The 19,721-nt window shown below is 39.0% G+C and overlaps 1 protein-coding gene across 12 annotated transcripts in view; it reads left to right on the top strand.

Annotated features, from left to right (window-relative positions):
• DLGAP2 (DLG associated protein 2) overlaps nucleotides 1–19,721 on the top strand; it is a 494,722-nt gene that overhangs the window by 322,633 nt on the left and 152,368 nt on the right. For 3 of the 12 annotated variants that reach the window (XM_076332874.1, XM_076332875.1, XM_076332883.1), the window contains one exon: nucleotides 775–807. The exons of 7 other annotated variants lie outside the window; for them this stretch is intronic. In XM_076332874.1, the coding sequence (XP_076188989.1) occupies nucleotides 775–807 (33 nt within the window). Of the gene's footprint in view, nucleotides 1–687; nucleotides 808–19,721 lie in introns of all 12 variants that reach the window. 2 more of the 12 variants (XM_076332881.1, XM_076332882.1) reach the window with 1 other exon arrangement.

Consider the following 19,721-nt stretch of genomic DNA (forward strand, 5'->3'; position numbering starts at 1 on the left):
AAGGATCAAGCTGTTACTTACGCTTCTTCAATAGCAATTAGTTAATTAGATATGTCCAGATGATCTTAGTGTATTAAGAGGTGATTGGGATCTCACACCGAACAAACACAAAACAAACTCAAATGAGATTTCTATTTATCTCACTTTGGGAAAAGTGCTCCCTTTCTGCCAATCCAGCAGGATTCATTAACAAGACCTCTAAGGGTATGGTGATGCAATAGTTTTTCATTTGACCCTTTGCCAGTGCTCTGCAGCAGCAGAGCATGAAATGGCTCCTTTCCAAAAGTCACGTAGCTGAGTGGGTGCTAATGCCAGGCCCTTAGCTGGGCACACAGATCAAACCTGGTTCCGCACTGACCTAATCACACAGTTCCCAGGTCAGAGGTGGTTTGCATCCAGATGGTTTCAAATTCGAAGTGAGTTCACATTAGGATATGACTGCTTGGTGAATTTCAGGCTCAGAAAAAGTGCTTTCCTATCACCACTGGTGACTGCATCGGCTCCCCCTGTGTTTTTTGTAGATGTGGGCAATCTCTGCTACTTCAGAGGCAGATCAGGATATAAACCACACCAAAGTATCTGTCTGTTTTTTATGTGAAAGAAAAAATAAATTCTTTATAACCCTTGCAGTTGATCAGCTGAAACCCTAAAGTATGAGATTTGATTATAGTCATTGTCTTAATGCAGAGCTGCAAGTATTATGGGCATGTTGAGAACTTCCAGAAGCTGGATTAAAGCATCTCTTTTACAATGATATCTAATCTCGTCCTAAAGCTCCAAGCAATGGCGAGTCCACCAGCTCCCCTGGTAAGCCGTTCCAATATTTAATTACCCTTAGTGCTAGGAAATTGCAATGTTGTGGAAAGGTTGAATTTGTCTAATTTCAGCTGCCAGTCTTCCTTTTGCTATGCCTTTGTCAGTAAGACTGAAAAGTCTCCTTTTTTCAGATATGTTTTCTGAACAAGTGTCTATGAAAAACTGGTTATTTGCAGTGACCTGTTGAAAAGCCTATGCACACAGAAGCTTGTGCACCTTTTCTGGCTGTGCCACCTGGCCTAATGAAGTTATTGCCTTGATCTGCGAACCTTGTATCTTCCATATCTTTAGATTATCACAATTTTCACACCCCTATGACTACTAAAAATTAATATATTTTATTATTTAGTCAAGGCACCTTTCAACTTTTGTTCTGGCAAATTGGATATGTCGTACCCTTTAAGGCTCACATGGTAAGACTGGTTTTCTGACGGCTGTCCTAGGAACTCTCTCCATTTTTTCAAAAACTATGAGAACTATGGAGAATATATTTCTTGTAGAAATTTTGTGTATGCTGTATATAGAAGCAAAGTAATATCTTATTTGTACATAACACCTCCTTTCTCACTCCCCTTTTTTAGGCATTTAGCTACAGTTCAGAACTGCCAGCTCAGGTTGCAGTGATTGTCTGTGTCAAGCAATCCAAGTGGTGATCCCAAAATTTAGCTGATAGAATAGGAATGAATGGTTTCCCCCTAGTTTGACGTGGCTAACGTGAGATTAGAGGTGGAAGAGAACGCCTCTTACAGCAGCACATGAAATCTAGCTTCTTCCAATCTGCTTGTACCTGGGTGGGCACCTAGTTTTGGGTGATCATTATTCCAAAGAGGAAGGAGAATTAGCCAGCATGTGTCTCTAGGGACCCGGATGCAAAAAAGGACAGAAACTTCAAAGCATGTAAGGATATGAAATTTCCTCCTAACTTTCAGGAGCCTGCTAAACAGGAAATGTGGTGCTGGCAGTCCCTGTAACCAAAGGCTTTTTCTCAGTGTTCTTAACCAAGCTATTCTTATTTACTCAGGTAATTACATTCCTTCATAATCCCACCCGTGCCTTCATGGCAGAACCTTGAGAGATCTGGGTTCCAGGATAAGTTTTTCTATCTGACTGATAAGTGTGCCGCAAAACTGGCCAGATTATAATGAATTTGAACCATTCCTTGGGTCTTTGCCTCACAGAACAGTCTCCCATGCTGTAGTTCTAACCGAAATCCTTTGTTCCCAGATGTTCCCAGTCTTCTATTTGTTTGCTTTAAAACACATTTTGGTGGCAGTAACTTGTCCAAACTGATGCAGTAGCTTGTCCAAAGCAATTATTTGCTTTCCTTATAACATTTTTTCCTGAGTAGTGAGGAAGAGATGGAGTTTTGGACTGTAGTTCTTACTTGAAGGATAAGTTATGTATTTTGTATTACAGTCTTTGGATAAATGCATAAAACTACAGTGAATATAAAGGCCAAACTGAGGGATCCCTGACTCCCAGGGGAGTGTCCTTAGGAGTGGACTGCTCACTCAAGTTATGTCTGTAGCAGCATAGCTCTTGCATTCCTTGTGTTCCTTTTCCGTGCAATAGCCCAGAGATGGAGAATGGCTCTAGCCCAGGTCCCCTTGTAGACAGAGGCAGTAATAGTTGTTATTAAAAAAAAAAAAAAAAAAAGTCTTTGTTTCAGTTCTGTTACTTTTGCATACTCAGATGTGAACTCAGGCCCTTGGAATTGCAAAGGCACCAAGGTACTTATTGCTACACTGAGTTATGTCCCATTCAAATGCATCCCTCAGATCGCATCCCTATACCTAACATCTTGTATTAACTCACTTAGAAGTTTAAGAATGCACCTTTACGCATAGGAGCTCCATGGAGAAGGTAGTTAATAGCAGTTGCCTGGTTTGCTTTCCAATGGCTGTGAAGCATGCCTGTGAATTCCTGTTCTGGATCACGTATGTATTAATTAGGTGCCACCTGAGTTAGGAATCCACAGTAGATAATCCAAATGCACCTTCTGCCTCTCTGTGGAATTTTCTTTTAATTCTGCTTTAGCGTGGAGTGTTTTGTCCTTTCCTTACTAGCACCCCAAAGTATCCATACTCTTCAGTAAGATCCACAGACTTTGTTTTTCATTGTGTTAATGATGAACACTGTTTTGTTGCAATTCATCTAAATCAGCTTGAGGTTTTACGAAATACCTCAGGGACAAAGCTGTGGCTGGTTATTTATTCTAACAGTTCTTCATTGTAGGCAATGTAATGCTAGATTTCAACTTCAAAATGTTTGGGGTTTTGTTTCTGAAAGTCATTTAACAGTCTAGGGAAAAGACTGTTGTCTTCAGCACTGTTGGTAGACCTAAGATAGAGCTAAGTGGAATGAGCATTCTCAGGTCTTTGTATAATAGCTCAAGCTATGGTAGGAATTTGGCACGTGCAGTCCTGTGGAAAGTATTTAGAGAAAGAGGGTCTCAAATGCTAATCAAATGTGAACACAAAATATCCATTCTAATTCCTGGGTGTATCTGATCAAGGTAGTTGCTTGGTGACCTGCTCATTTTCCGGATGAAATAACACTCTGTCCATATAATCGTTTCACAGCTTAGTTAATAGCCTACTGAACTGTGCACTTTCCTATTCACAGATCTGCTAGGTCTAAAAGTTAAATGGACATTTCATTCGTTACACCAGTACTGGGGCTTTGTGGCTGAAATCAAAGTTTATCTGAAAGTGTCTGCTCAGCCATATTACTTGCAGTTACTGTAGCACTGAGTCAGAAGCACAGAAAGTCTCATCTTTACCCTTTTTCTCTGCCTTTGCTCAAAGCATGTGTAAGGTTGGGTAGAATATTAATGAAGAATGGATGCTTTAGAACAAGTAGCGCTGAGTGGAATTTAGTCCAAGAGTATCAACAACAGAATATCAAAGTTCAATGTTATTTGATTAGAGTTGACAGATCTTTACAGAACAAATTTGGACAAATTATTATTTCACAGATGCTTTTGGCTAGCTATCCTCTTGATTTTATCCAGGGAAATGCCTGCCCAGGCATTGAAGTCTGGCTAAATGATTTTTTTTTTTCCTAACCTTTCTACTGAACTTTAGTGACATTATTTTTGATTTACACCAAGTTCAAAAGGAGCAAGACATTTCAGCTTAGGCTGAATACAAGCTTGATTAAAAAACAAAACATAAAATGAAAGCCATCAAACCATAGAGGGGTGGAGTATGACGAGCTAGTAAGCAAAACAAAACAAAAAAGTCACTCACAGTTGAGCTCCTTTGTGCTTCCTGTTCTATAAAATTCAATGGACAGAATCACAAAGAAATAAGCCTTCTTTCATGTATTACACTTCATCTGGTATAGGTCTTATCTGGCTTCATAACTTTTTGAGCTCTGTTAATTTCTTGCAGTTCTGTGTTTGCCCCTTTGACTTTTTTTGTCTCAAGTGAAAACTGTGGGGAGAAAGCTTGCGTGTACACTGTACGTCTGTTGCTTTTAGAGTCTTGATTAGGATTTAACTGTGCATAGTCCTGCTGTTCAAAATATCAGGCTGCCAGATGAACCTGCAGGTAGAAAACCAAGCATTACATACCAAAGTGAAAAGTCTGATATGTGAATTTGCATGGAGGGGGGGGGAGATTAAAAAATTATTTCAAATTGATTGACATTTATTTTGTGAATTCTTTTATTTCCGAGCTCTTTCAGGGTCCCGGTCCAAAACAGCTCATGAGTTTCCCATCTGGGTTGCTCTGGAGCCTGCCTCTTATGGGTGATTGAGCAATGAGGATTGCACGGCACTGAGCAAACCTTTCCTGGGGTCGGGATGCAGACAGCACGTGCACTGGGGAAGCTGAGGTGGGCGTGCACAGCATGGTGTTGTATCCCTGCTCCAGAGCGCAGACTTAGTCATGGAGTAACGAAGACGGGAAAACCGACAAAAATGACTAATCATGCAGGAACTGACAGTTGTGTGAATTTCATTCCTGTATTTAAATATTTATTTCTGTATACTCAATTTCACCTATTTATTTTCCACTTACATATATGCAAAAAAGAAAAATGAAAGGGATACAAACTTTTCTTGAAAATGAGGTAGTTTCAGAATTAGAAGGAGCTATTTCAACTCCTTTGAAATTAGGAATTTCACAGAGACATATGATGCTGGTGCTTTGCCACATGGGTTTATTTTACTCTTTAGGATTACTTGGTCTCATTTCTTTGGTTCTTCACTATGATTTATAGTTGTTCAACAAGAACTGTATAAATAGCTATTGGTATAGAGGTACAGGTACTACTAGTCTTAGCCATTTGTATAACATGAGTTACAAACTGTCACTGAGTTCTGCACAATTCTTGTTTAATATCAAGTTAAGGATTTAATTTTTAGTTGTGCTTTTTCTTTTTTTGATATTTTATTAATTATTGTTTTTAAGTGCTCTAGGGTACTTCATGTTAAGGGTACAGCATGAATCAGAGTAATTATATACCTCATTCATTACCACCAAACAGAATTAAAAGAAAATAAAACTAAAAAAAAAAAAAAAAAAATTGGACTTTACTAGATACTGCAGAGCTACATGATGTATCTCTGATTTGCAAATACATGAATTCATGGCTTGATTCTTCTTTAAACATTTCTTTTTAGAAAAATCTGAAACATAATTATTTGAGAGCTGCGAGGGCAACAGTAATTATGATATTGGGTTTGTCAAATTATCCTGAACGTTCTATTAAGGCAGCGATTTTTCTTAACTGTCATTCAACTATTCTTGCTCTATGTTTAGCCTGTGATGCTACTGAAATTGTTTTGAACCTATTATGCTGCAGAACATCTTAAATAGCCCCAACACGTCATAATGTTAAGAGAAACAGGTCAAATGAAGACTCTGAAATGTTAGTCTCCTAAAAGAAATATATTCAGATGTTTTAAACTAATTCTATAGTCCACAAGAACTCATATGAAGAAAGATATTAAATTGGAATTATAGCCAAAGGCAAATCCTTAAGGAGGATAATTTAGATTTGGAATTGAAAAGAGGACAACCATGTTGGCTCAAGGCATAAATTTGACATTAATCTGCCAAAGTGTGGAGTTCTCATAGATTCTGACATATCTGTGAAGTATTGTGTATAGCTATTGAGCTTTCCATTGTAGTTACTATTGAAAACTGTCTTGTTCTCATTTCTAAAATCTAAAGATCCTACATTTCTTTGGAAATAAGCTGACTGTTTCCTCTATAATGCTGTCAGGAAGTAAAAAGAATTGTCTTAAGGTTGAGACAGAAGTCTGACAGTCACAAGTTAAAGCTTGACTTCTTGCAAACTTTGCCTCCTCACTTAAAACCTGTCTCCTTTAATTTCCTCGTTTTCATAACATGGATTAAATGTAGCCTTTTTCACAGCTAAATATTGAAAATGTTTTTAAATTTTCAGGGGGCAGCTACTTAAATAGACAAATATGAAACACTGCATTGATGAGGTTTCTATTTACTATGATTACGTACTGTCCAATGCTGCTCCTTAGTTACATGTTTAGGCCAGCTTGTAGCAGCTGAAGGTTATATCTAGAATATTTTACAAAATAAGTAGTTCGTATTAGTACATGTTTTTCTATGACATATATCTGTTTTCCAGGACACAATATGAATCATGACCATTATGATCCTCAATGGCCAATTAAGTGACCAAGCAGCACTTCTTCATGAATTTTAGTTGTTTGTGTATGCAGCAAGGAAGATTTTAAAATAATAGTTCTATATTGTAGTTCTAAATGATTTTTTAAATATTGCTTTCTCAAAGATTCTTTTCCCTAAAACAATATCACCTCAGAATATTGTTTAAATTTGTAATTATATTTTTTAAATTTGTATTTATTTCAGACCTTAAGGTTTTTACTTCTCTTGAAATGAACAGTCTCAGTTGTGAATTACAAAAGCTATGCCAAGGAGAATAGACGTTCAGATAACTCTCTACAAGCCAACAAAATCTGCACAGAAGTTTAATGTATTGCATAGATCACGAGTCAGGTGTTAATTGCTGTTACAAGGTTTTTAACAAGAATAAATAATACTGCTATATGAATGTATTTTTCTGAAAATTTTATATGACACTACTCAAAGTTAAAATGCCTTACGTAGTCTTTACTATTTCAAAATAAACTTGATGATCGAATTTAATTTTCATTTTTGACGTAGTTCTAGAACTGTTTCCTGATTCAGATCTCAGCCCAGGTAGTGATCATAAGGATCAGAGATGATAGCAGCTAGTGTTTTCAATAGCTGTCTCTACCTCTGACTAAATAAGGTTGTGATTCCTATAACCAGAAATTTTGGATATGGTACTGTGAGACTAATCTATCAAGATCAGTGACTTGTGTATGTGTGTTTGATTTTAATGCAGGACTAGGCTCTGCTAGTTAATATGGAGATGACTTTTTACAATCCTGGGGGTTAACACTCAGTCAATTTTTGCAGAAACAGGATATTTACTATTCTTTCTAGTTTGGCAGGCACACTCAACCTGCCTCTCAGGTCAAGAACTTGAAATCGCTGTGATGAAGTCTGTGAGAGGGGATTGCAGAATTTGTCCTGTAGGGCAATAAGGCTAATGCACTATTTAAGTAGCATAATCCAATGCTCATTTATTGTGTATGTTCAACTGCAGGATTAAAAGACTTGTAATAATTACAGTGGTAGGTGTAATGCTTTTTTTTTTTAATATCAGGTGCACACTTAAGCCTTCATCAAAGTGCTAGGTCATACATACTTAGTTGGTATGAATGAAATGATAGGCAGGTTCTGGGTATTTGTTTGGATGGATGTAGAGGTAGAGGATTATTCCTCTGTGTCGTAGCATCTTTGTCTGGAAAAAGGCACGCGTTGCATTGTGGTTGGAAAAAAACAGCTAGATGCCATGGTTACTTTTTACATCTTTTTTAGGTGAAGTTCATGAGTGGCATATATTGCATCTCACACATTGATCCCTGAATTGCCGCTGTCAAATTTTCATGTTACCTACCCACAGGACAGGTGATTGTACTCCAGCACCACAGCTGCTTTTCCAACTACCCACGCCAGTTCCTGTCTCTGGTGCACTGTTCAACTCACCAAAATGAGAAAATACCTTTGAAGTCAGATAAATTATCTGCGTCCTAATGTCATGCATAATTAATTCTCAGCTGTGAAGTTAACAGCTTAGTGTTTTTACCTTCCATATATTTGTTCAGGAAGGAAGACCTGTGAAGAGGTGAGTGCCTTAGGGTCCCTGTCAGGGGCTCAGCACAGGAGAACGTCGGAGACAGAGCCAGCACTTCATTACAGAGTCTATCAAATGCAGTGGCCAATACAGCTTGCTTTCAAAAGCATCCGTTACCCATGGACAGATGGTGATTCACTTGCTGACATCGATTAGATCTCTCCTCCAGAAGGAATTCTTCCAGCCTCACTGAGAAAATAGTGCGAGACATTATTCTTTGCAAGGCAAGGATTGCAGGCTGGCAATGCCAAACTTCAAGCAGATGATAGAAATTGATGGTGCTCCCCTGATCTTTCCATTTAGACCACAGCTACTCAAGTGTGAAATTTCAGGTACCTTTAGTGAGAATGTTACTTCTGCTGTCTCTTTAAGTTCTTATTTTAAAACTTTTTCACAGACTTTTTTTTAAATTGAAAACTGTGGAGCCAGTTTTAAAAAAGCACTTTAAAGTGATTCGGATTAGTAACAAGATTCACAGAACCATTGGGGAAGCAAAAGACTTACAGCTATGGGAGTGTGTCAGCAGTGTGTTAAATTAGTAACTGTGTGTAGGCTCAATATGAGATTTAACAGGTGCCCCAGATATGTTGTGCTGACTCTCCGCATTGAAGTGAATCTTATTCTGGTAACTGAGGGGAGGAAGGAGAGAAAGAGGGAATCTGCCAGCAAAGAAACTGCTTCTGCACATTCCAGAAAGAATCAGACTAACAGAGGCAGGCCAGCTTCAGATGCCTTTCACTGGATCTCCTGCACCATAAGGAGAACTAAATTAGTACATGGTGGGTTGAGGATGGTAGAGAATCCCTTGAAACACAGGTGAGAAGAGAAAGAAGCATCTTACTAGCCTGCATCTGAAATGAAAGCTATACCTTCATCAACGTTTCCAATGTTTTGTCTGTTTACTGTGTCAGAGTCTTAGAAGTGCTTTTGTATTTTGTAAACTGCGATGACAATGAAGTCCCTAGAATGGAAAGCAGCTATGTTAGCTAAATTATATTGCCTGTTGCTATGGGAACAGTAGCTCACAAGTTTTTATGTAAGCGCTTGAGCTACAATTCTTATGACATCTTATTCTAATAGAGCAATGTTTATACTTCATCCAGCATCAGGTTTTTGCTTTGTTTTAATGACAGTATTGGGCAGGAATCCCCAGGAGCAAACGCTGAAATAATACACCGTTCCATAGAAATATCTTTCATAATCATTCACTGAGCAATTTTCGAATTGCAACATAATCAAGAAGTTATCAACCTTTAAATCTGATTTATATCCCCATTGCCAATGGTTTAAATACATTTAGTTATGGGAAAATGCAAATCAGTCTAAGCAAACATTGTTTATTCTGAATGTTGCAATTAAGACTCTGCCTGCCTCCTTTCAGTATCCTCTTTACATCATTTTTTGTTGTAAGTTGAGATGTAGCAAAAAATAATCAATATTAAAATGGGCTTCGGAAATGTAGTCCAAGCCTTCATGAGTTTTAACCAAAACCTGATTTCCTATTATATCTTATAAAACATTCTCACTGAATCTCGCCAAACATTTGTTTTTTCCCTGCAGAGAATTACCTGCATTCTCGTAACACACTTTCCACGCCATGCAAGATGCACCCACTGTAACTGTTAATTTCTTACTCAATAAAAAAGTGCTATATTTGTCTTGAAATCACAAATTGAAATTTGAAACTCATATTTTCCCCATGATATTATTTTATCAAATTATGTAGTTGCTAAATAAACAGAGGATTATCTATCTGTAAGAGACCAGAAACAAGCCAAGCAAAAGATATTTTCCCTGGAACACTGTATTTATGTTAAGCATGTGATCCAAGTAAAATAGATAAATATTATGAGAAGAGAGCAATTCTTTATGAATATGGAGATGCACTCACTAACACATTTAAGATACAAATATAGGAAACATTTTCCCCTTGAACAGGATACTATTTTTCAGTCATTTCATAATGTGGAATAACCTCATTAAACAGAGTGGTTATCTTCTTTAAACTCTTTAGCTTCCATTTGCCTTGATAATTTGTCTTCTACGTTCAGTTGTATTGTCTTAATCTCAAGGAAATCCCTGAACAAGTGCATTCCTTGGGCAAGCGAGGCACCCTCTGACACAAGACTCTCCTATTGTAGGACTGGGTCATCCCTTTTTTACACATCTGCTCTGAATCCCAAATGTACCAGTTCAGTGAACCATACTGTCCAGTGCCTGTGACTGCATCTGCCATAATAAACTTAAGCGGGCCAGGGTCTAAGTCCCCTCACTGGCATGTGGCCATCCACATAGTTAAGTGCCAGCGCACACCTTGTGCGTGTGCCCGGGCATGTTTCAAGAACTAAGGTTGGCCATGCATCTTTCCCAAAAGACAGTTTTGATGCAGGCATCTTATTTGTGGAAGTGGAGGAGGGGATGAAGTGATTTCAGCAGTACAAACAAGAGCTGTGTAGTGTCAGCCTGCCTTAAGGCCAGTGGGATGGCCCAGGCCCATTTTATTTACACACGTCGTGGTTTAACCTCAGCCAGCAACTAAGCCCCACACAGCCACTCACTCACTCCCCTCCGGTGGGATGAGGGAGAGAATCGGAAGAGTTAAAGTGAGAAAACTGGTGGGTTGAGATAAAGACAGTTTAATAGGTAAAGCAAAAGCTGCGCACACAAGCAAAGCAAAACCAGGAATTCATTCACTACTTCCCATCAGCCGGCAGGTGTTCAGCCATCTCCAGGAAAGCAGGGCTCCATCACGCGTAACGGTTACTTGGGAAGACAAAACGCCATCACTCCAAATGTCCCAAACTTCCTTTTTCTTCCCCCAGCTTTGTATGCTGAGCATGACGTCACATGGTATGGAATATCCCTTTGGTCAGTTGGGGTCAGCTGTCCTGGCTGTGTCCCCTCCCAGCTTCTTGTGCACCTCCAGCCTTCTCACTGGTGGGGTGGTGTGAGAAGCAGAAAAGGCCTTGACTCTGTGTAAGCGCTGCTCAGCAATAATGAAAACATCCCTGTGTTATCAACGCTGTTTCCAGCACAAATCCAAAACAGCCCCATACTAGCTACCATGAAGAAAATTTACTCTATCCCAGCCAAGACAAGCACAACATGTAAACAGAGCCTGTACAGATAATCCTGAGCAACAGTCTGTACTTCTGCAGAGATACTCTCTCATTCTGACTATTACATTTGTTTCTTCTGCGGCCATCAGATAGCCAAGTTTTCCCTGTTAGGGCCTGCATAAAACTGTGGGGCAGTTCTTCCTCTGGTACACATCATTGTAGCGCCTTTGAAGTTAATTGAGCCATGACACTTCACAGTGACTGAGGAATGGATACACTGTTCTGCTGTTTCTCTCCCCTGTGCCCCAGGAGGATAACCCTATTCATCCTCACTCTCTAATACCTATGGAGCTTTCTGGAGATATATGCAAGATCTAACTCAGAATACCCTGACGTATTTTTAAAAGAAAAGCTTTAAAGCCCTTTCTGCATGGTGTCATAAACAACTTTCCTTGCATGATCTGATTCATTTCCATTAAATAAGTTTTGTCACCAGGAACTTTTCTGCAACTGCATCTATTTTCCAGTCATTACTGCAGTCTTTGTGCTCTGGCTGATTTTTCTGTTATCCACTGGTATCACTTACGATGAGGAATAAACTTCACTCTCTAAAACAAACCCAGTTATTGTTCCAATTAAGAAAGTGGCAGGACTCACGGGTCAGGATTTGCTTGATGCACTTTCTGCCAAGGTGGATTATAGTTGTGTTTGTTGATTATCACACATATTAATGATGTTAGTGAACTTTATGCTTTGAATAGGTGTTACACTATTCACTTTTCATAAACTCTAAAAGGTTACATAAAGTGTGTTCTTATTTTACTGTTTAAGATCACAGCTGGTCTGTGTTTTGACCTCTTCTTCTGTATTTTAGTGCTTAGTCTTTAAAGTCCCTCCTGCATGGTCTCATAAACAACTTTTTCTTGCATGATCTGATTCCTTTCCATTAAATAAGTTTTGTATTTTTTTTGCATACAATTTGCATGACCTCAACAATGCAATATGTTATGCAATAGGAGGCATGTCTGCAATAAGAATTAGGGAGATGATGATGTGAACGTTTCAAGCTTTTTATGTCTTTGAAGGCATCTTTTTTATTTATTGAGATGAAAGTACATTTTGTAAACAGGAGCTTTCTCAAATGGATAATAAAATCTTAGTTCATTTGCACAATACAGCAAATTATTTTTTCTTGAAATAGACGTGTGTTAAAAGATTTGAGGTATTTTTTTATAGTTACATAGCTGAAGTCTAATCTATTTTCCCATCAGTGCTGGATATGCAAAGAATGCTAGATAAGGTTATTGTGTATGTTAGGACAAGATAGAAGTATAAGCTATTGCCACCTTAAACTGTTTTCATGGTAGCCTGTATATTCTTAATATTTCTAAAAAGTATGAGAAATAGAAGTTTTATGAATCTGTAGAGACTCCGGACCAGCCTTGGTACAGCTTTCTTCTGGATTGTTATGGCAACTCTTGTTGTTCTCAAACATGGATACTAAGTTCAAAATCCCTAAAAATTACATTGCTGGTTTGCCTATGTTTTCATTACCAGACCTTGGCATGGAAGTAAGTATGAGCATAGCTGGGGGACTTCACAGGGCCTCCCTTGGAGCAAGTAGGTCAGCTCTGGAAGCTGAGTTCCGTATGTTAGGTGATGGAGAAGTGTAGCCTGCGGCAGGACTGTGGATGCTGGAAGCTCTGACTTCTGAGTTTGCGGATCTGGATGTGAGCCTCACCACAACCTGCACGTGTGTGGGTGTGAGAAATGGGAGGGCAATGGCCTTCCCCCCTTTTGTGCCCAAGCTTCGAGTTATTCAGCTATTGCTGAATATGGGAGGCTCAGCCCACGCTGAGCAGCTACTGCTCTGGATGATCTGTGGGCCAGGTCTCAGGGGCATGCAGTGGCATGTGTCAGATGGCAAATCAAAGCTGGGGTCCATAGACTCATTAGGCATTGTGGTGTAAGGCTTCCCTTTGTGAGTTAGTGTCCCTACATGTACAAGTCACCTCCTGGAAGGGTTCAGGGTAAGAAATAGTCAGCACAGGTACTAAAGACTATTGTTAGTAACTACAGTCTAGAATTGATTGTCATATTTGTTTTGCTTACAGTTTCACTTTTTTTTTCCTGAAAGATAATTTTAAGTCTTGCTAAATAATCCTAAACAACTATTCATCTTGTTTGATTGGGGCAAAATGAACTGGGTTAAAACTGATAAGGTTCCGGTGCAGGAAATGCAAAGGACTGGGGAAGGCAGGGGCTATGGGCTGGCTATTTCTTGCCAGTATGCCACAAACTGGTGTGGAAGTTTGTGCTGTCAGCTGCCAAATTTGGGGCTCACAGAAGAACTCAGTTTGGAAGAGGAGACAGAAGGGAAGACCTCTGCTTCCAAGTAGGGACTAGTGTGTCTGCCTCTCATGTTAGCCTAACTGTTCAGGGGGGCGTTCTTCTGTATTTGAGATAAGCAACAAGAAGTTTTGCAAAACTGATTTAATCTTTGGCTTTACTTCTAGGGAAAAAAAAGAAAGATTCAGCTGGGATTTAATGAGATTTGCCTATTTGTTTTTTTTTTATTTTTAAGGAATTTCACTGTAGGAACTTTGACATGATTCAGTTGTATATTAAGTATCTGATTCTACATTTGAATTTCTAAGGTGACATTAATTTTACCTGACTCTAAGTATTTACTCTGTAGGTGTCTATGTTAAAGTTAGTTACCCCAGCCTCACTTTACAGTAAACGGAGAGAAGCAAGTACTTTCAGGATATGATTCATCTGACCTATTTAAGATGTCTGTTTTAGGATTAGATGAATAGCACCCTATTCACCCAATAGCACTTTATCTCCACGTTGACTATATATGGACTCAACACTATTTGCTAAGATTCATTTAGGCAGTCGAATCTTGCTCCTGTTGAGTCAAATAAGCATGCAAGAAAAGTTCAGGAGGTAGCCCTTCTAAAGTACTTGGAAGTATGTTGGTATTTTGGTAGAGTTCTAGTCGAGTAACATAAATCTCTTTTGGGGGGTCTTAGTGAATGATAAGTAAAATGATTTTTCTATCAGCTACTGTTCATGAGAATTGGTAATGTATTAAGTATACAGGCAAGTCTTAATTAATCAGGATAATTGATGAGCAGGATAACATGCACAAAATGAGTTCCTGTTTAGGCAAATGGAAATGCTGAAGTCTAATTTCCTATGAATTGCGTTCATTGTCTGACTTTTCATCCCCCGCCTTCCCAGTGTTCCTTTACGGTCCCACGTAACAGCCCATATAGCAGCAATGCTGTTGCTACCTTGCAACTGTGTGAGCGTTGCCCGGCTAATACCCATGTGCCAGCTGGGCACTTGGCTTCTGCCAGCCCCAGTGTCATGGCTGGGTTCTGCCTCAGTGGAGACGCTATTGTGTCTTTCTCTGCTCGTTTTCTGATTTTCACAAATTATCTCTAGGAATTCTTTTTCTCTTTTAAATCGGCCCTTGAGTTCAGAGTTAGTCAGTGGGGAAACTGCCAACTGCCAGACCGATGGACAGCCTGATTGCACAAGTCAGATCTTCTTAACATTCTATGCTAAAAGTGCAAATAAGACATATATAAATAAGACTACCAGAATATGTAGTGAAACTGTAGTTGCGGACAACTAATATCAATAATGCTGTGGAATAGGGAGTAGAATTTATTTGAGTGGTAAATCTTCATAACACAGTGCCATGGGTATGCATCTATACTATTTAAAGATGGGTCAGTCTGTACAGAACTTCCTTGGGTGGGTCTGCAGCATAGCAAATCCTCATCTGGAAAAATGCAGGCTTTGCTAAGTGAGAATCCAGTGTCTGAAGTGTTATTATGGACACTCGTTGCCAGTAAAGGAGGCTGAGACACACACAGTGTTGATAGTGAGCACGGGAAACACAACTGAAAGCGGACTCTCAGGAGGAACAGTTCACGTTGGTTCCGAGCTGCACGACAGCAGCGCAAGCTGGGAGTGAGCAGGGGCAGACCTTGCAGGCTGCCCACAGCAAGGCGCGAGGGACCTTGCCGCTGTTACCCTCCGCTTGGGAACACGTACGACGTGGCTCCTGCCAGTCTCTGTACTGGGATTAGTTAGTTCAGCAGGCAGCAGGACTTCTGTCCATTGGACCCAGCTTTACCCTGCTGTTTCATGCTTTTTGTGATCTTTGTACATAATAAATTTTAGCTAAGCAGATATATGGTCCTTTCTAACACAAAATGTTTGGCAGATCCTCGGGTGGATAAATAGGCTTAACAGTATTAAAATCAAGTAAGTTAGGTCAACTTAAGGTGCCTGAGGCTGGTTCCCACACTGTAATTCATGTTTCTTCTATATGTCTATATTTTTAGTCATGCATGAATTCATTCTGCTCAGGCTCTGAGCTGGTCACTCGTGAGCAAGTTTCAGGCCAAAAAAACATGTAGCCGTAATTAGTGTGATACAGTATGGAGCTAATAAAGCCCTGCCAGGGCTTAACTGAGAGGAAGCCCGATGCTGTGCTAATGACAACGTACATGGCTATTGCATAGAAGTTGGCTCAGACATAATCATCGGAGCCTGCATTTTTGCAAAAAGCTTTAGAGAGACCCTCAGTACTGATAATCTCATGTTGTATTTTACCTGCAGTTTGTGTGAAGGAAGAGCTGACAGACATTAGGCTAACTAATAAGCCTTGCAGAAGCACAGGATTCAGAAAACAGCATTAAAGCTGATGATAGATGTGAACAGTACCTCTTCAAATATGTTCTTTAAGACTGAGTAGAGTGCCACTTAAAACGCACTTTTAAAAAGTGGGCTCTGTATCTAGCTGCCTGAGAGAAGTCTCACAAGTACTTCTACAGCTCTAATCATGATGCTGTGCTTTTCAGGCCTTTTTTTGTTGATCCTGTCTTAAGAGGTCAGACAGTTCATGTAACATTCATTACTTTGACCTAGCAGCATCAGGCATCTGTAGCAGTTAACTCTGTAGCTATTATTCTCTAAACCCTTGGAGCGAGGGCTAGAAGCCTCCAAGTCCTGAGCTTTGAGTTTTCTCATGTTTCAACAAGAAGATTTTGCTATTGAAAATGACACAAACTATACTTCAAGTATATCAATAAGGCCATAATGTAGGGTGGGAATAGAAGAACAGGAACTGACTGCCAGTGGTAATTCTTACACAACTAGAATACACCAGTGCATATTAGACACACAGGATTTGGGATTTGGGATGGTTCTTTTTTATTATTTTATTTATTTATTTATGGAATAATATCTGTCCCTAAGGCTTAGTGAAGTGCTTCTAATCTGTAAGGCATCAGGCTGAATAAGAACTCACATTAGACATTTTACTTTTATTTGTCTCCATAGAAACTGAATGTTCAAATGTGTTAAGTTATTTTTGTCTTTGGAGTCTTTATGCCTCAGAATTTGGACATGTGCTCGGAGGGAAAAGCTGTGATCTCAATTAAATTGTGTTGCCTTATGTACCATCAGCATGTGAATGAGATGTTTTTGAATGACTGGTGTAGCAAAAATAAACTCTGGAAAGAGAGAAATTCAGAACTCTGTATTGCAAATAAACTAACCCTAATGTTCCATCAACTTGCAAAATCTGTACAGTGAAATATATCCTATTTAGAATATCTGGAGCCAGCACTTTGTTGCTGTTGTGCCTTTGAAATCTAATTGAAATAAGGAAGGCCATTGAAGGATGGTTATCAATATGGCTGTGTGAAATTTAATCTCAGTTGGTACTTTATTTCTCAGCAGAGACATTATAATTCCTCAGAATCAAGGAAAAACACCACTGCAGCTGAATTAAAGCTCACTTTATTTGGCTTTTTAATATAAAGCTTTGTTAAAGAAAAACTGTCATCCAAAGTAGGAGAGCTCAGAGAATGAAGAGCTTCAGAGAATGGCTCAGTAGTAGAGAGCTTCAGTAGCAGCGCTTCAGAGAATGTCTGCTTTCAATCCTATGACTTAAGAGACAAACTGGTATTTATTTTTATTGGTTTTATTTGGATACAGGTAATGTCTGAAATTCAGTTGCTGAGCGGTGGTACTGTACTGAATTGGTAGATACTGGTATTAAAAGATCATCACTTCCTAGTAGGTATCAAGACACTCTCTTTTAAAATATATTCTTATTGCATGAAGGACAATTAGAATGGGTAATTCTAATTGTAAAACAACAACAGCAACTATAAACAAAAATGAAGACCATATGAAGCCACATTCATTGTGTCATATAATAGTTTACATTCATTTGTTGTTTTCTGTTGCAAGTCAAAAAGACAAAAGAAGGCAAAGTAAAGGGAAACCATAGGAAGTTGCAGGAAAGATGACACCTAGAACATAGTGACAGACAGAAGGAATACCATGCAGAGCCAGAAAATTGTCAACATACAGCAGAGAACAAGCTTGATATTTATACAGATGCTGTGACACGAACACAAGCACACATTATATCTGCATAGCAAAGAACTTTGCTGCCTCCAAGCTACCGCACAGTAGAGTCTCTAATTTCTCTTCAAAGGCTTCAGGTTAACTAAAGCACAGCCACACATTTAGTCTGCAAGTAATAAAAATCCATGGGGTGCTAAAAAGCAGTTTTAAGGAAAACAAGGTAAGCAGAGTTTCATGGAGAAGTACACTGGAAAACAGGTCAGTTAGCAAAGGAAAGGAGTAGAGCAAACTTTTATGTTCCAGGTAGCTGTGTACACTCGGAGATATGCCCTTTAATTGCATGATACTGTCAAAAAAATGCCATGTTTTATAGACTAAACCCAATTCTACAAGGTTATATTTTCTTAGGGTATACAAAGTCATTTTTTAAGACAAGTAAATTGGTGTTATCAAATGAACAGAAGGCAATCTATTTATTAAACACACCGAGCAAAGAGCATATGCTACAAATGGTGTGCTATCTCTATGCAGAGGGTAGTCACTAAATCATATAAAACAGACACTAGCAAATATCTTGTTAGCTAGAAAATACCTGGCTTATGAGCACGCTGTACTTTCATTGTTGCAGTGTCAGACTTACAAAATTACTTCTTGCTTTAAGAATGACAAATACGCCGTCTTATTTTTCTGAAGTGAAAACTGAACTGGGTATGATGCTACACAAGAATACTAAAGTACAACTCTATTCACTCATAAAAGATGGAGAAAGGTTGATGGAGTATGCAACAGAGCTAATACTTTTGTGATCTTCAGTATAAATGTGTAGTATTCCATATTTTTATGCGCAGGTTGTTAAAATCTAGAATCACACAATAATACAAATTGTAAGGGACCTCTGCAGAACATCTGGTCCAGGTCCTGCTCAAAGCAACGCCAATCTGGAGTTGCTCAGGGCCTTGTAGAGTCAAGTTCTGAACATCTCCAAGGATGGAGATATCTGCAGCCTTTCTAGAAAACCTGCTCCGATGTTTGACAGCCTTCAAGGGTGCCCTGTTAAGTCACATTCAACTTGATATCCACCAGGAACCCCAAGTCCTTTTCTGCAAAGCTGCCTTGTAATCAATTGGCCACCAACCTCAGCTGTGGCAAGAGGTCATTACATGCCAGGTGCAGGACTTGGCGTTTGTCTTGAACATCATGAGTTTATTATCAGCCTGTTTCTCTAGCCTGTCAGGTCCTTCTGAATAGCAGTCCTAATCTCCCATGTACTGACCTTTCTCCCTAAACTGATACTATTGCTGATGGTGGACTCTGTCCCCTCATCCAGACATTAATGAATGTGTTAAACAGTACTGACTGCAGTTTCAACCTCTGGAGATGCCACTAGTATCCAGCCACCGGCTGAACCTTTTATTAGTGATCACAACACTGCAAACCCAGGTGTCCAGATGATTTTCCATACACCATAAGAATGGGTAGTCCACCTATCCAAACCCGTCGCTATGGATATATGAATAGGGTTAATTATGCTAATAATACATGTTATATTCATGAATATTAATGCATTGCATTTGCGTTATTCTCACTGAAAACAGTATGTTTCCAGTACATGATTAGTATTTAGTCAGTATACTAGGATGTTTCTGGCTATGCAGCTGTTTCCACTTCAATTCAGAGTGTCTTTGGAATTGGATATTTCAGATACAGATATTATCTTATTCTGCATTTGAGTACTGTTCCAGATGGACTGATAAGCGATTATTTCTAGAAGCTGTATTATATGGCTAAATTTCTACAGGCCTGATCCCAAGAATGCTGAAATCAATGAAAACAGTCCCATCAATGTTTCTAGGTTTTAAAGGAGACTCAGTGAACTCCCAAGTTGATGTTAAACAAATGCACTTACATTACTGAGGCACTGGTGAGAACAGCAGCAGAGCAGAGGATTAAGGAAGCATCTTAAGTATGAATAACTGTAGTTTAAACCTTAACCTGTAACATTTTATTAAATTTACAAGATTTCACTACAAATATTCATGATACTACTCCTCACATAGAGAATTCAGATGGGGGTGAGGCAGTAATGCTTTAGGCCATGATCCCAAGCAAAACACTCAAAAGAATTTTGGAAATACATGGGATATTTAAAATATGCATTATAAAAAGTATCAAGGTAGATTTGGGTCCTTGTCCTGAAACACC

The sequence above is a fragment of the Aptenodytes patagonicus genome, chromosome 3, assembly GCF_965638725.1.
Source record: "Aptenodytes patagonicus chromosome 3, bAptPat1.pri.cur, whole genome shotgun sequence".
In the NCBI taxonomy this organism is placed as follows: domain Eukaryota; kingdom Metazoa; phylum Chordata; class Aves; order Sphenisciformes; family Spheniscidae; genus Aptenodytes; species Aptenodytes patagonicus.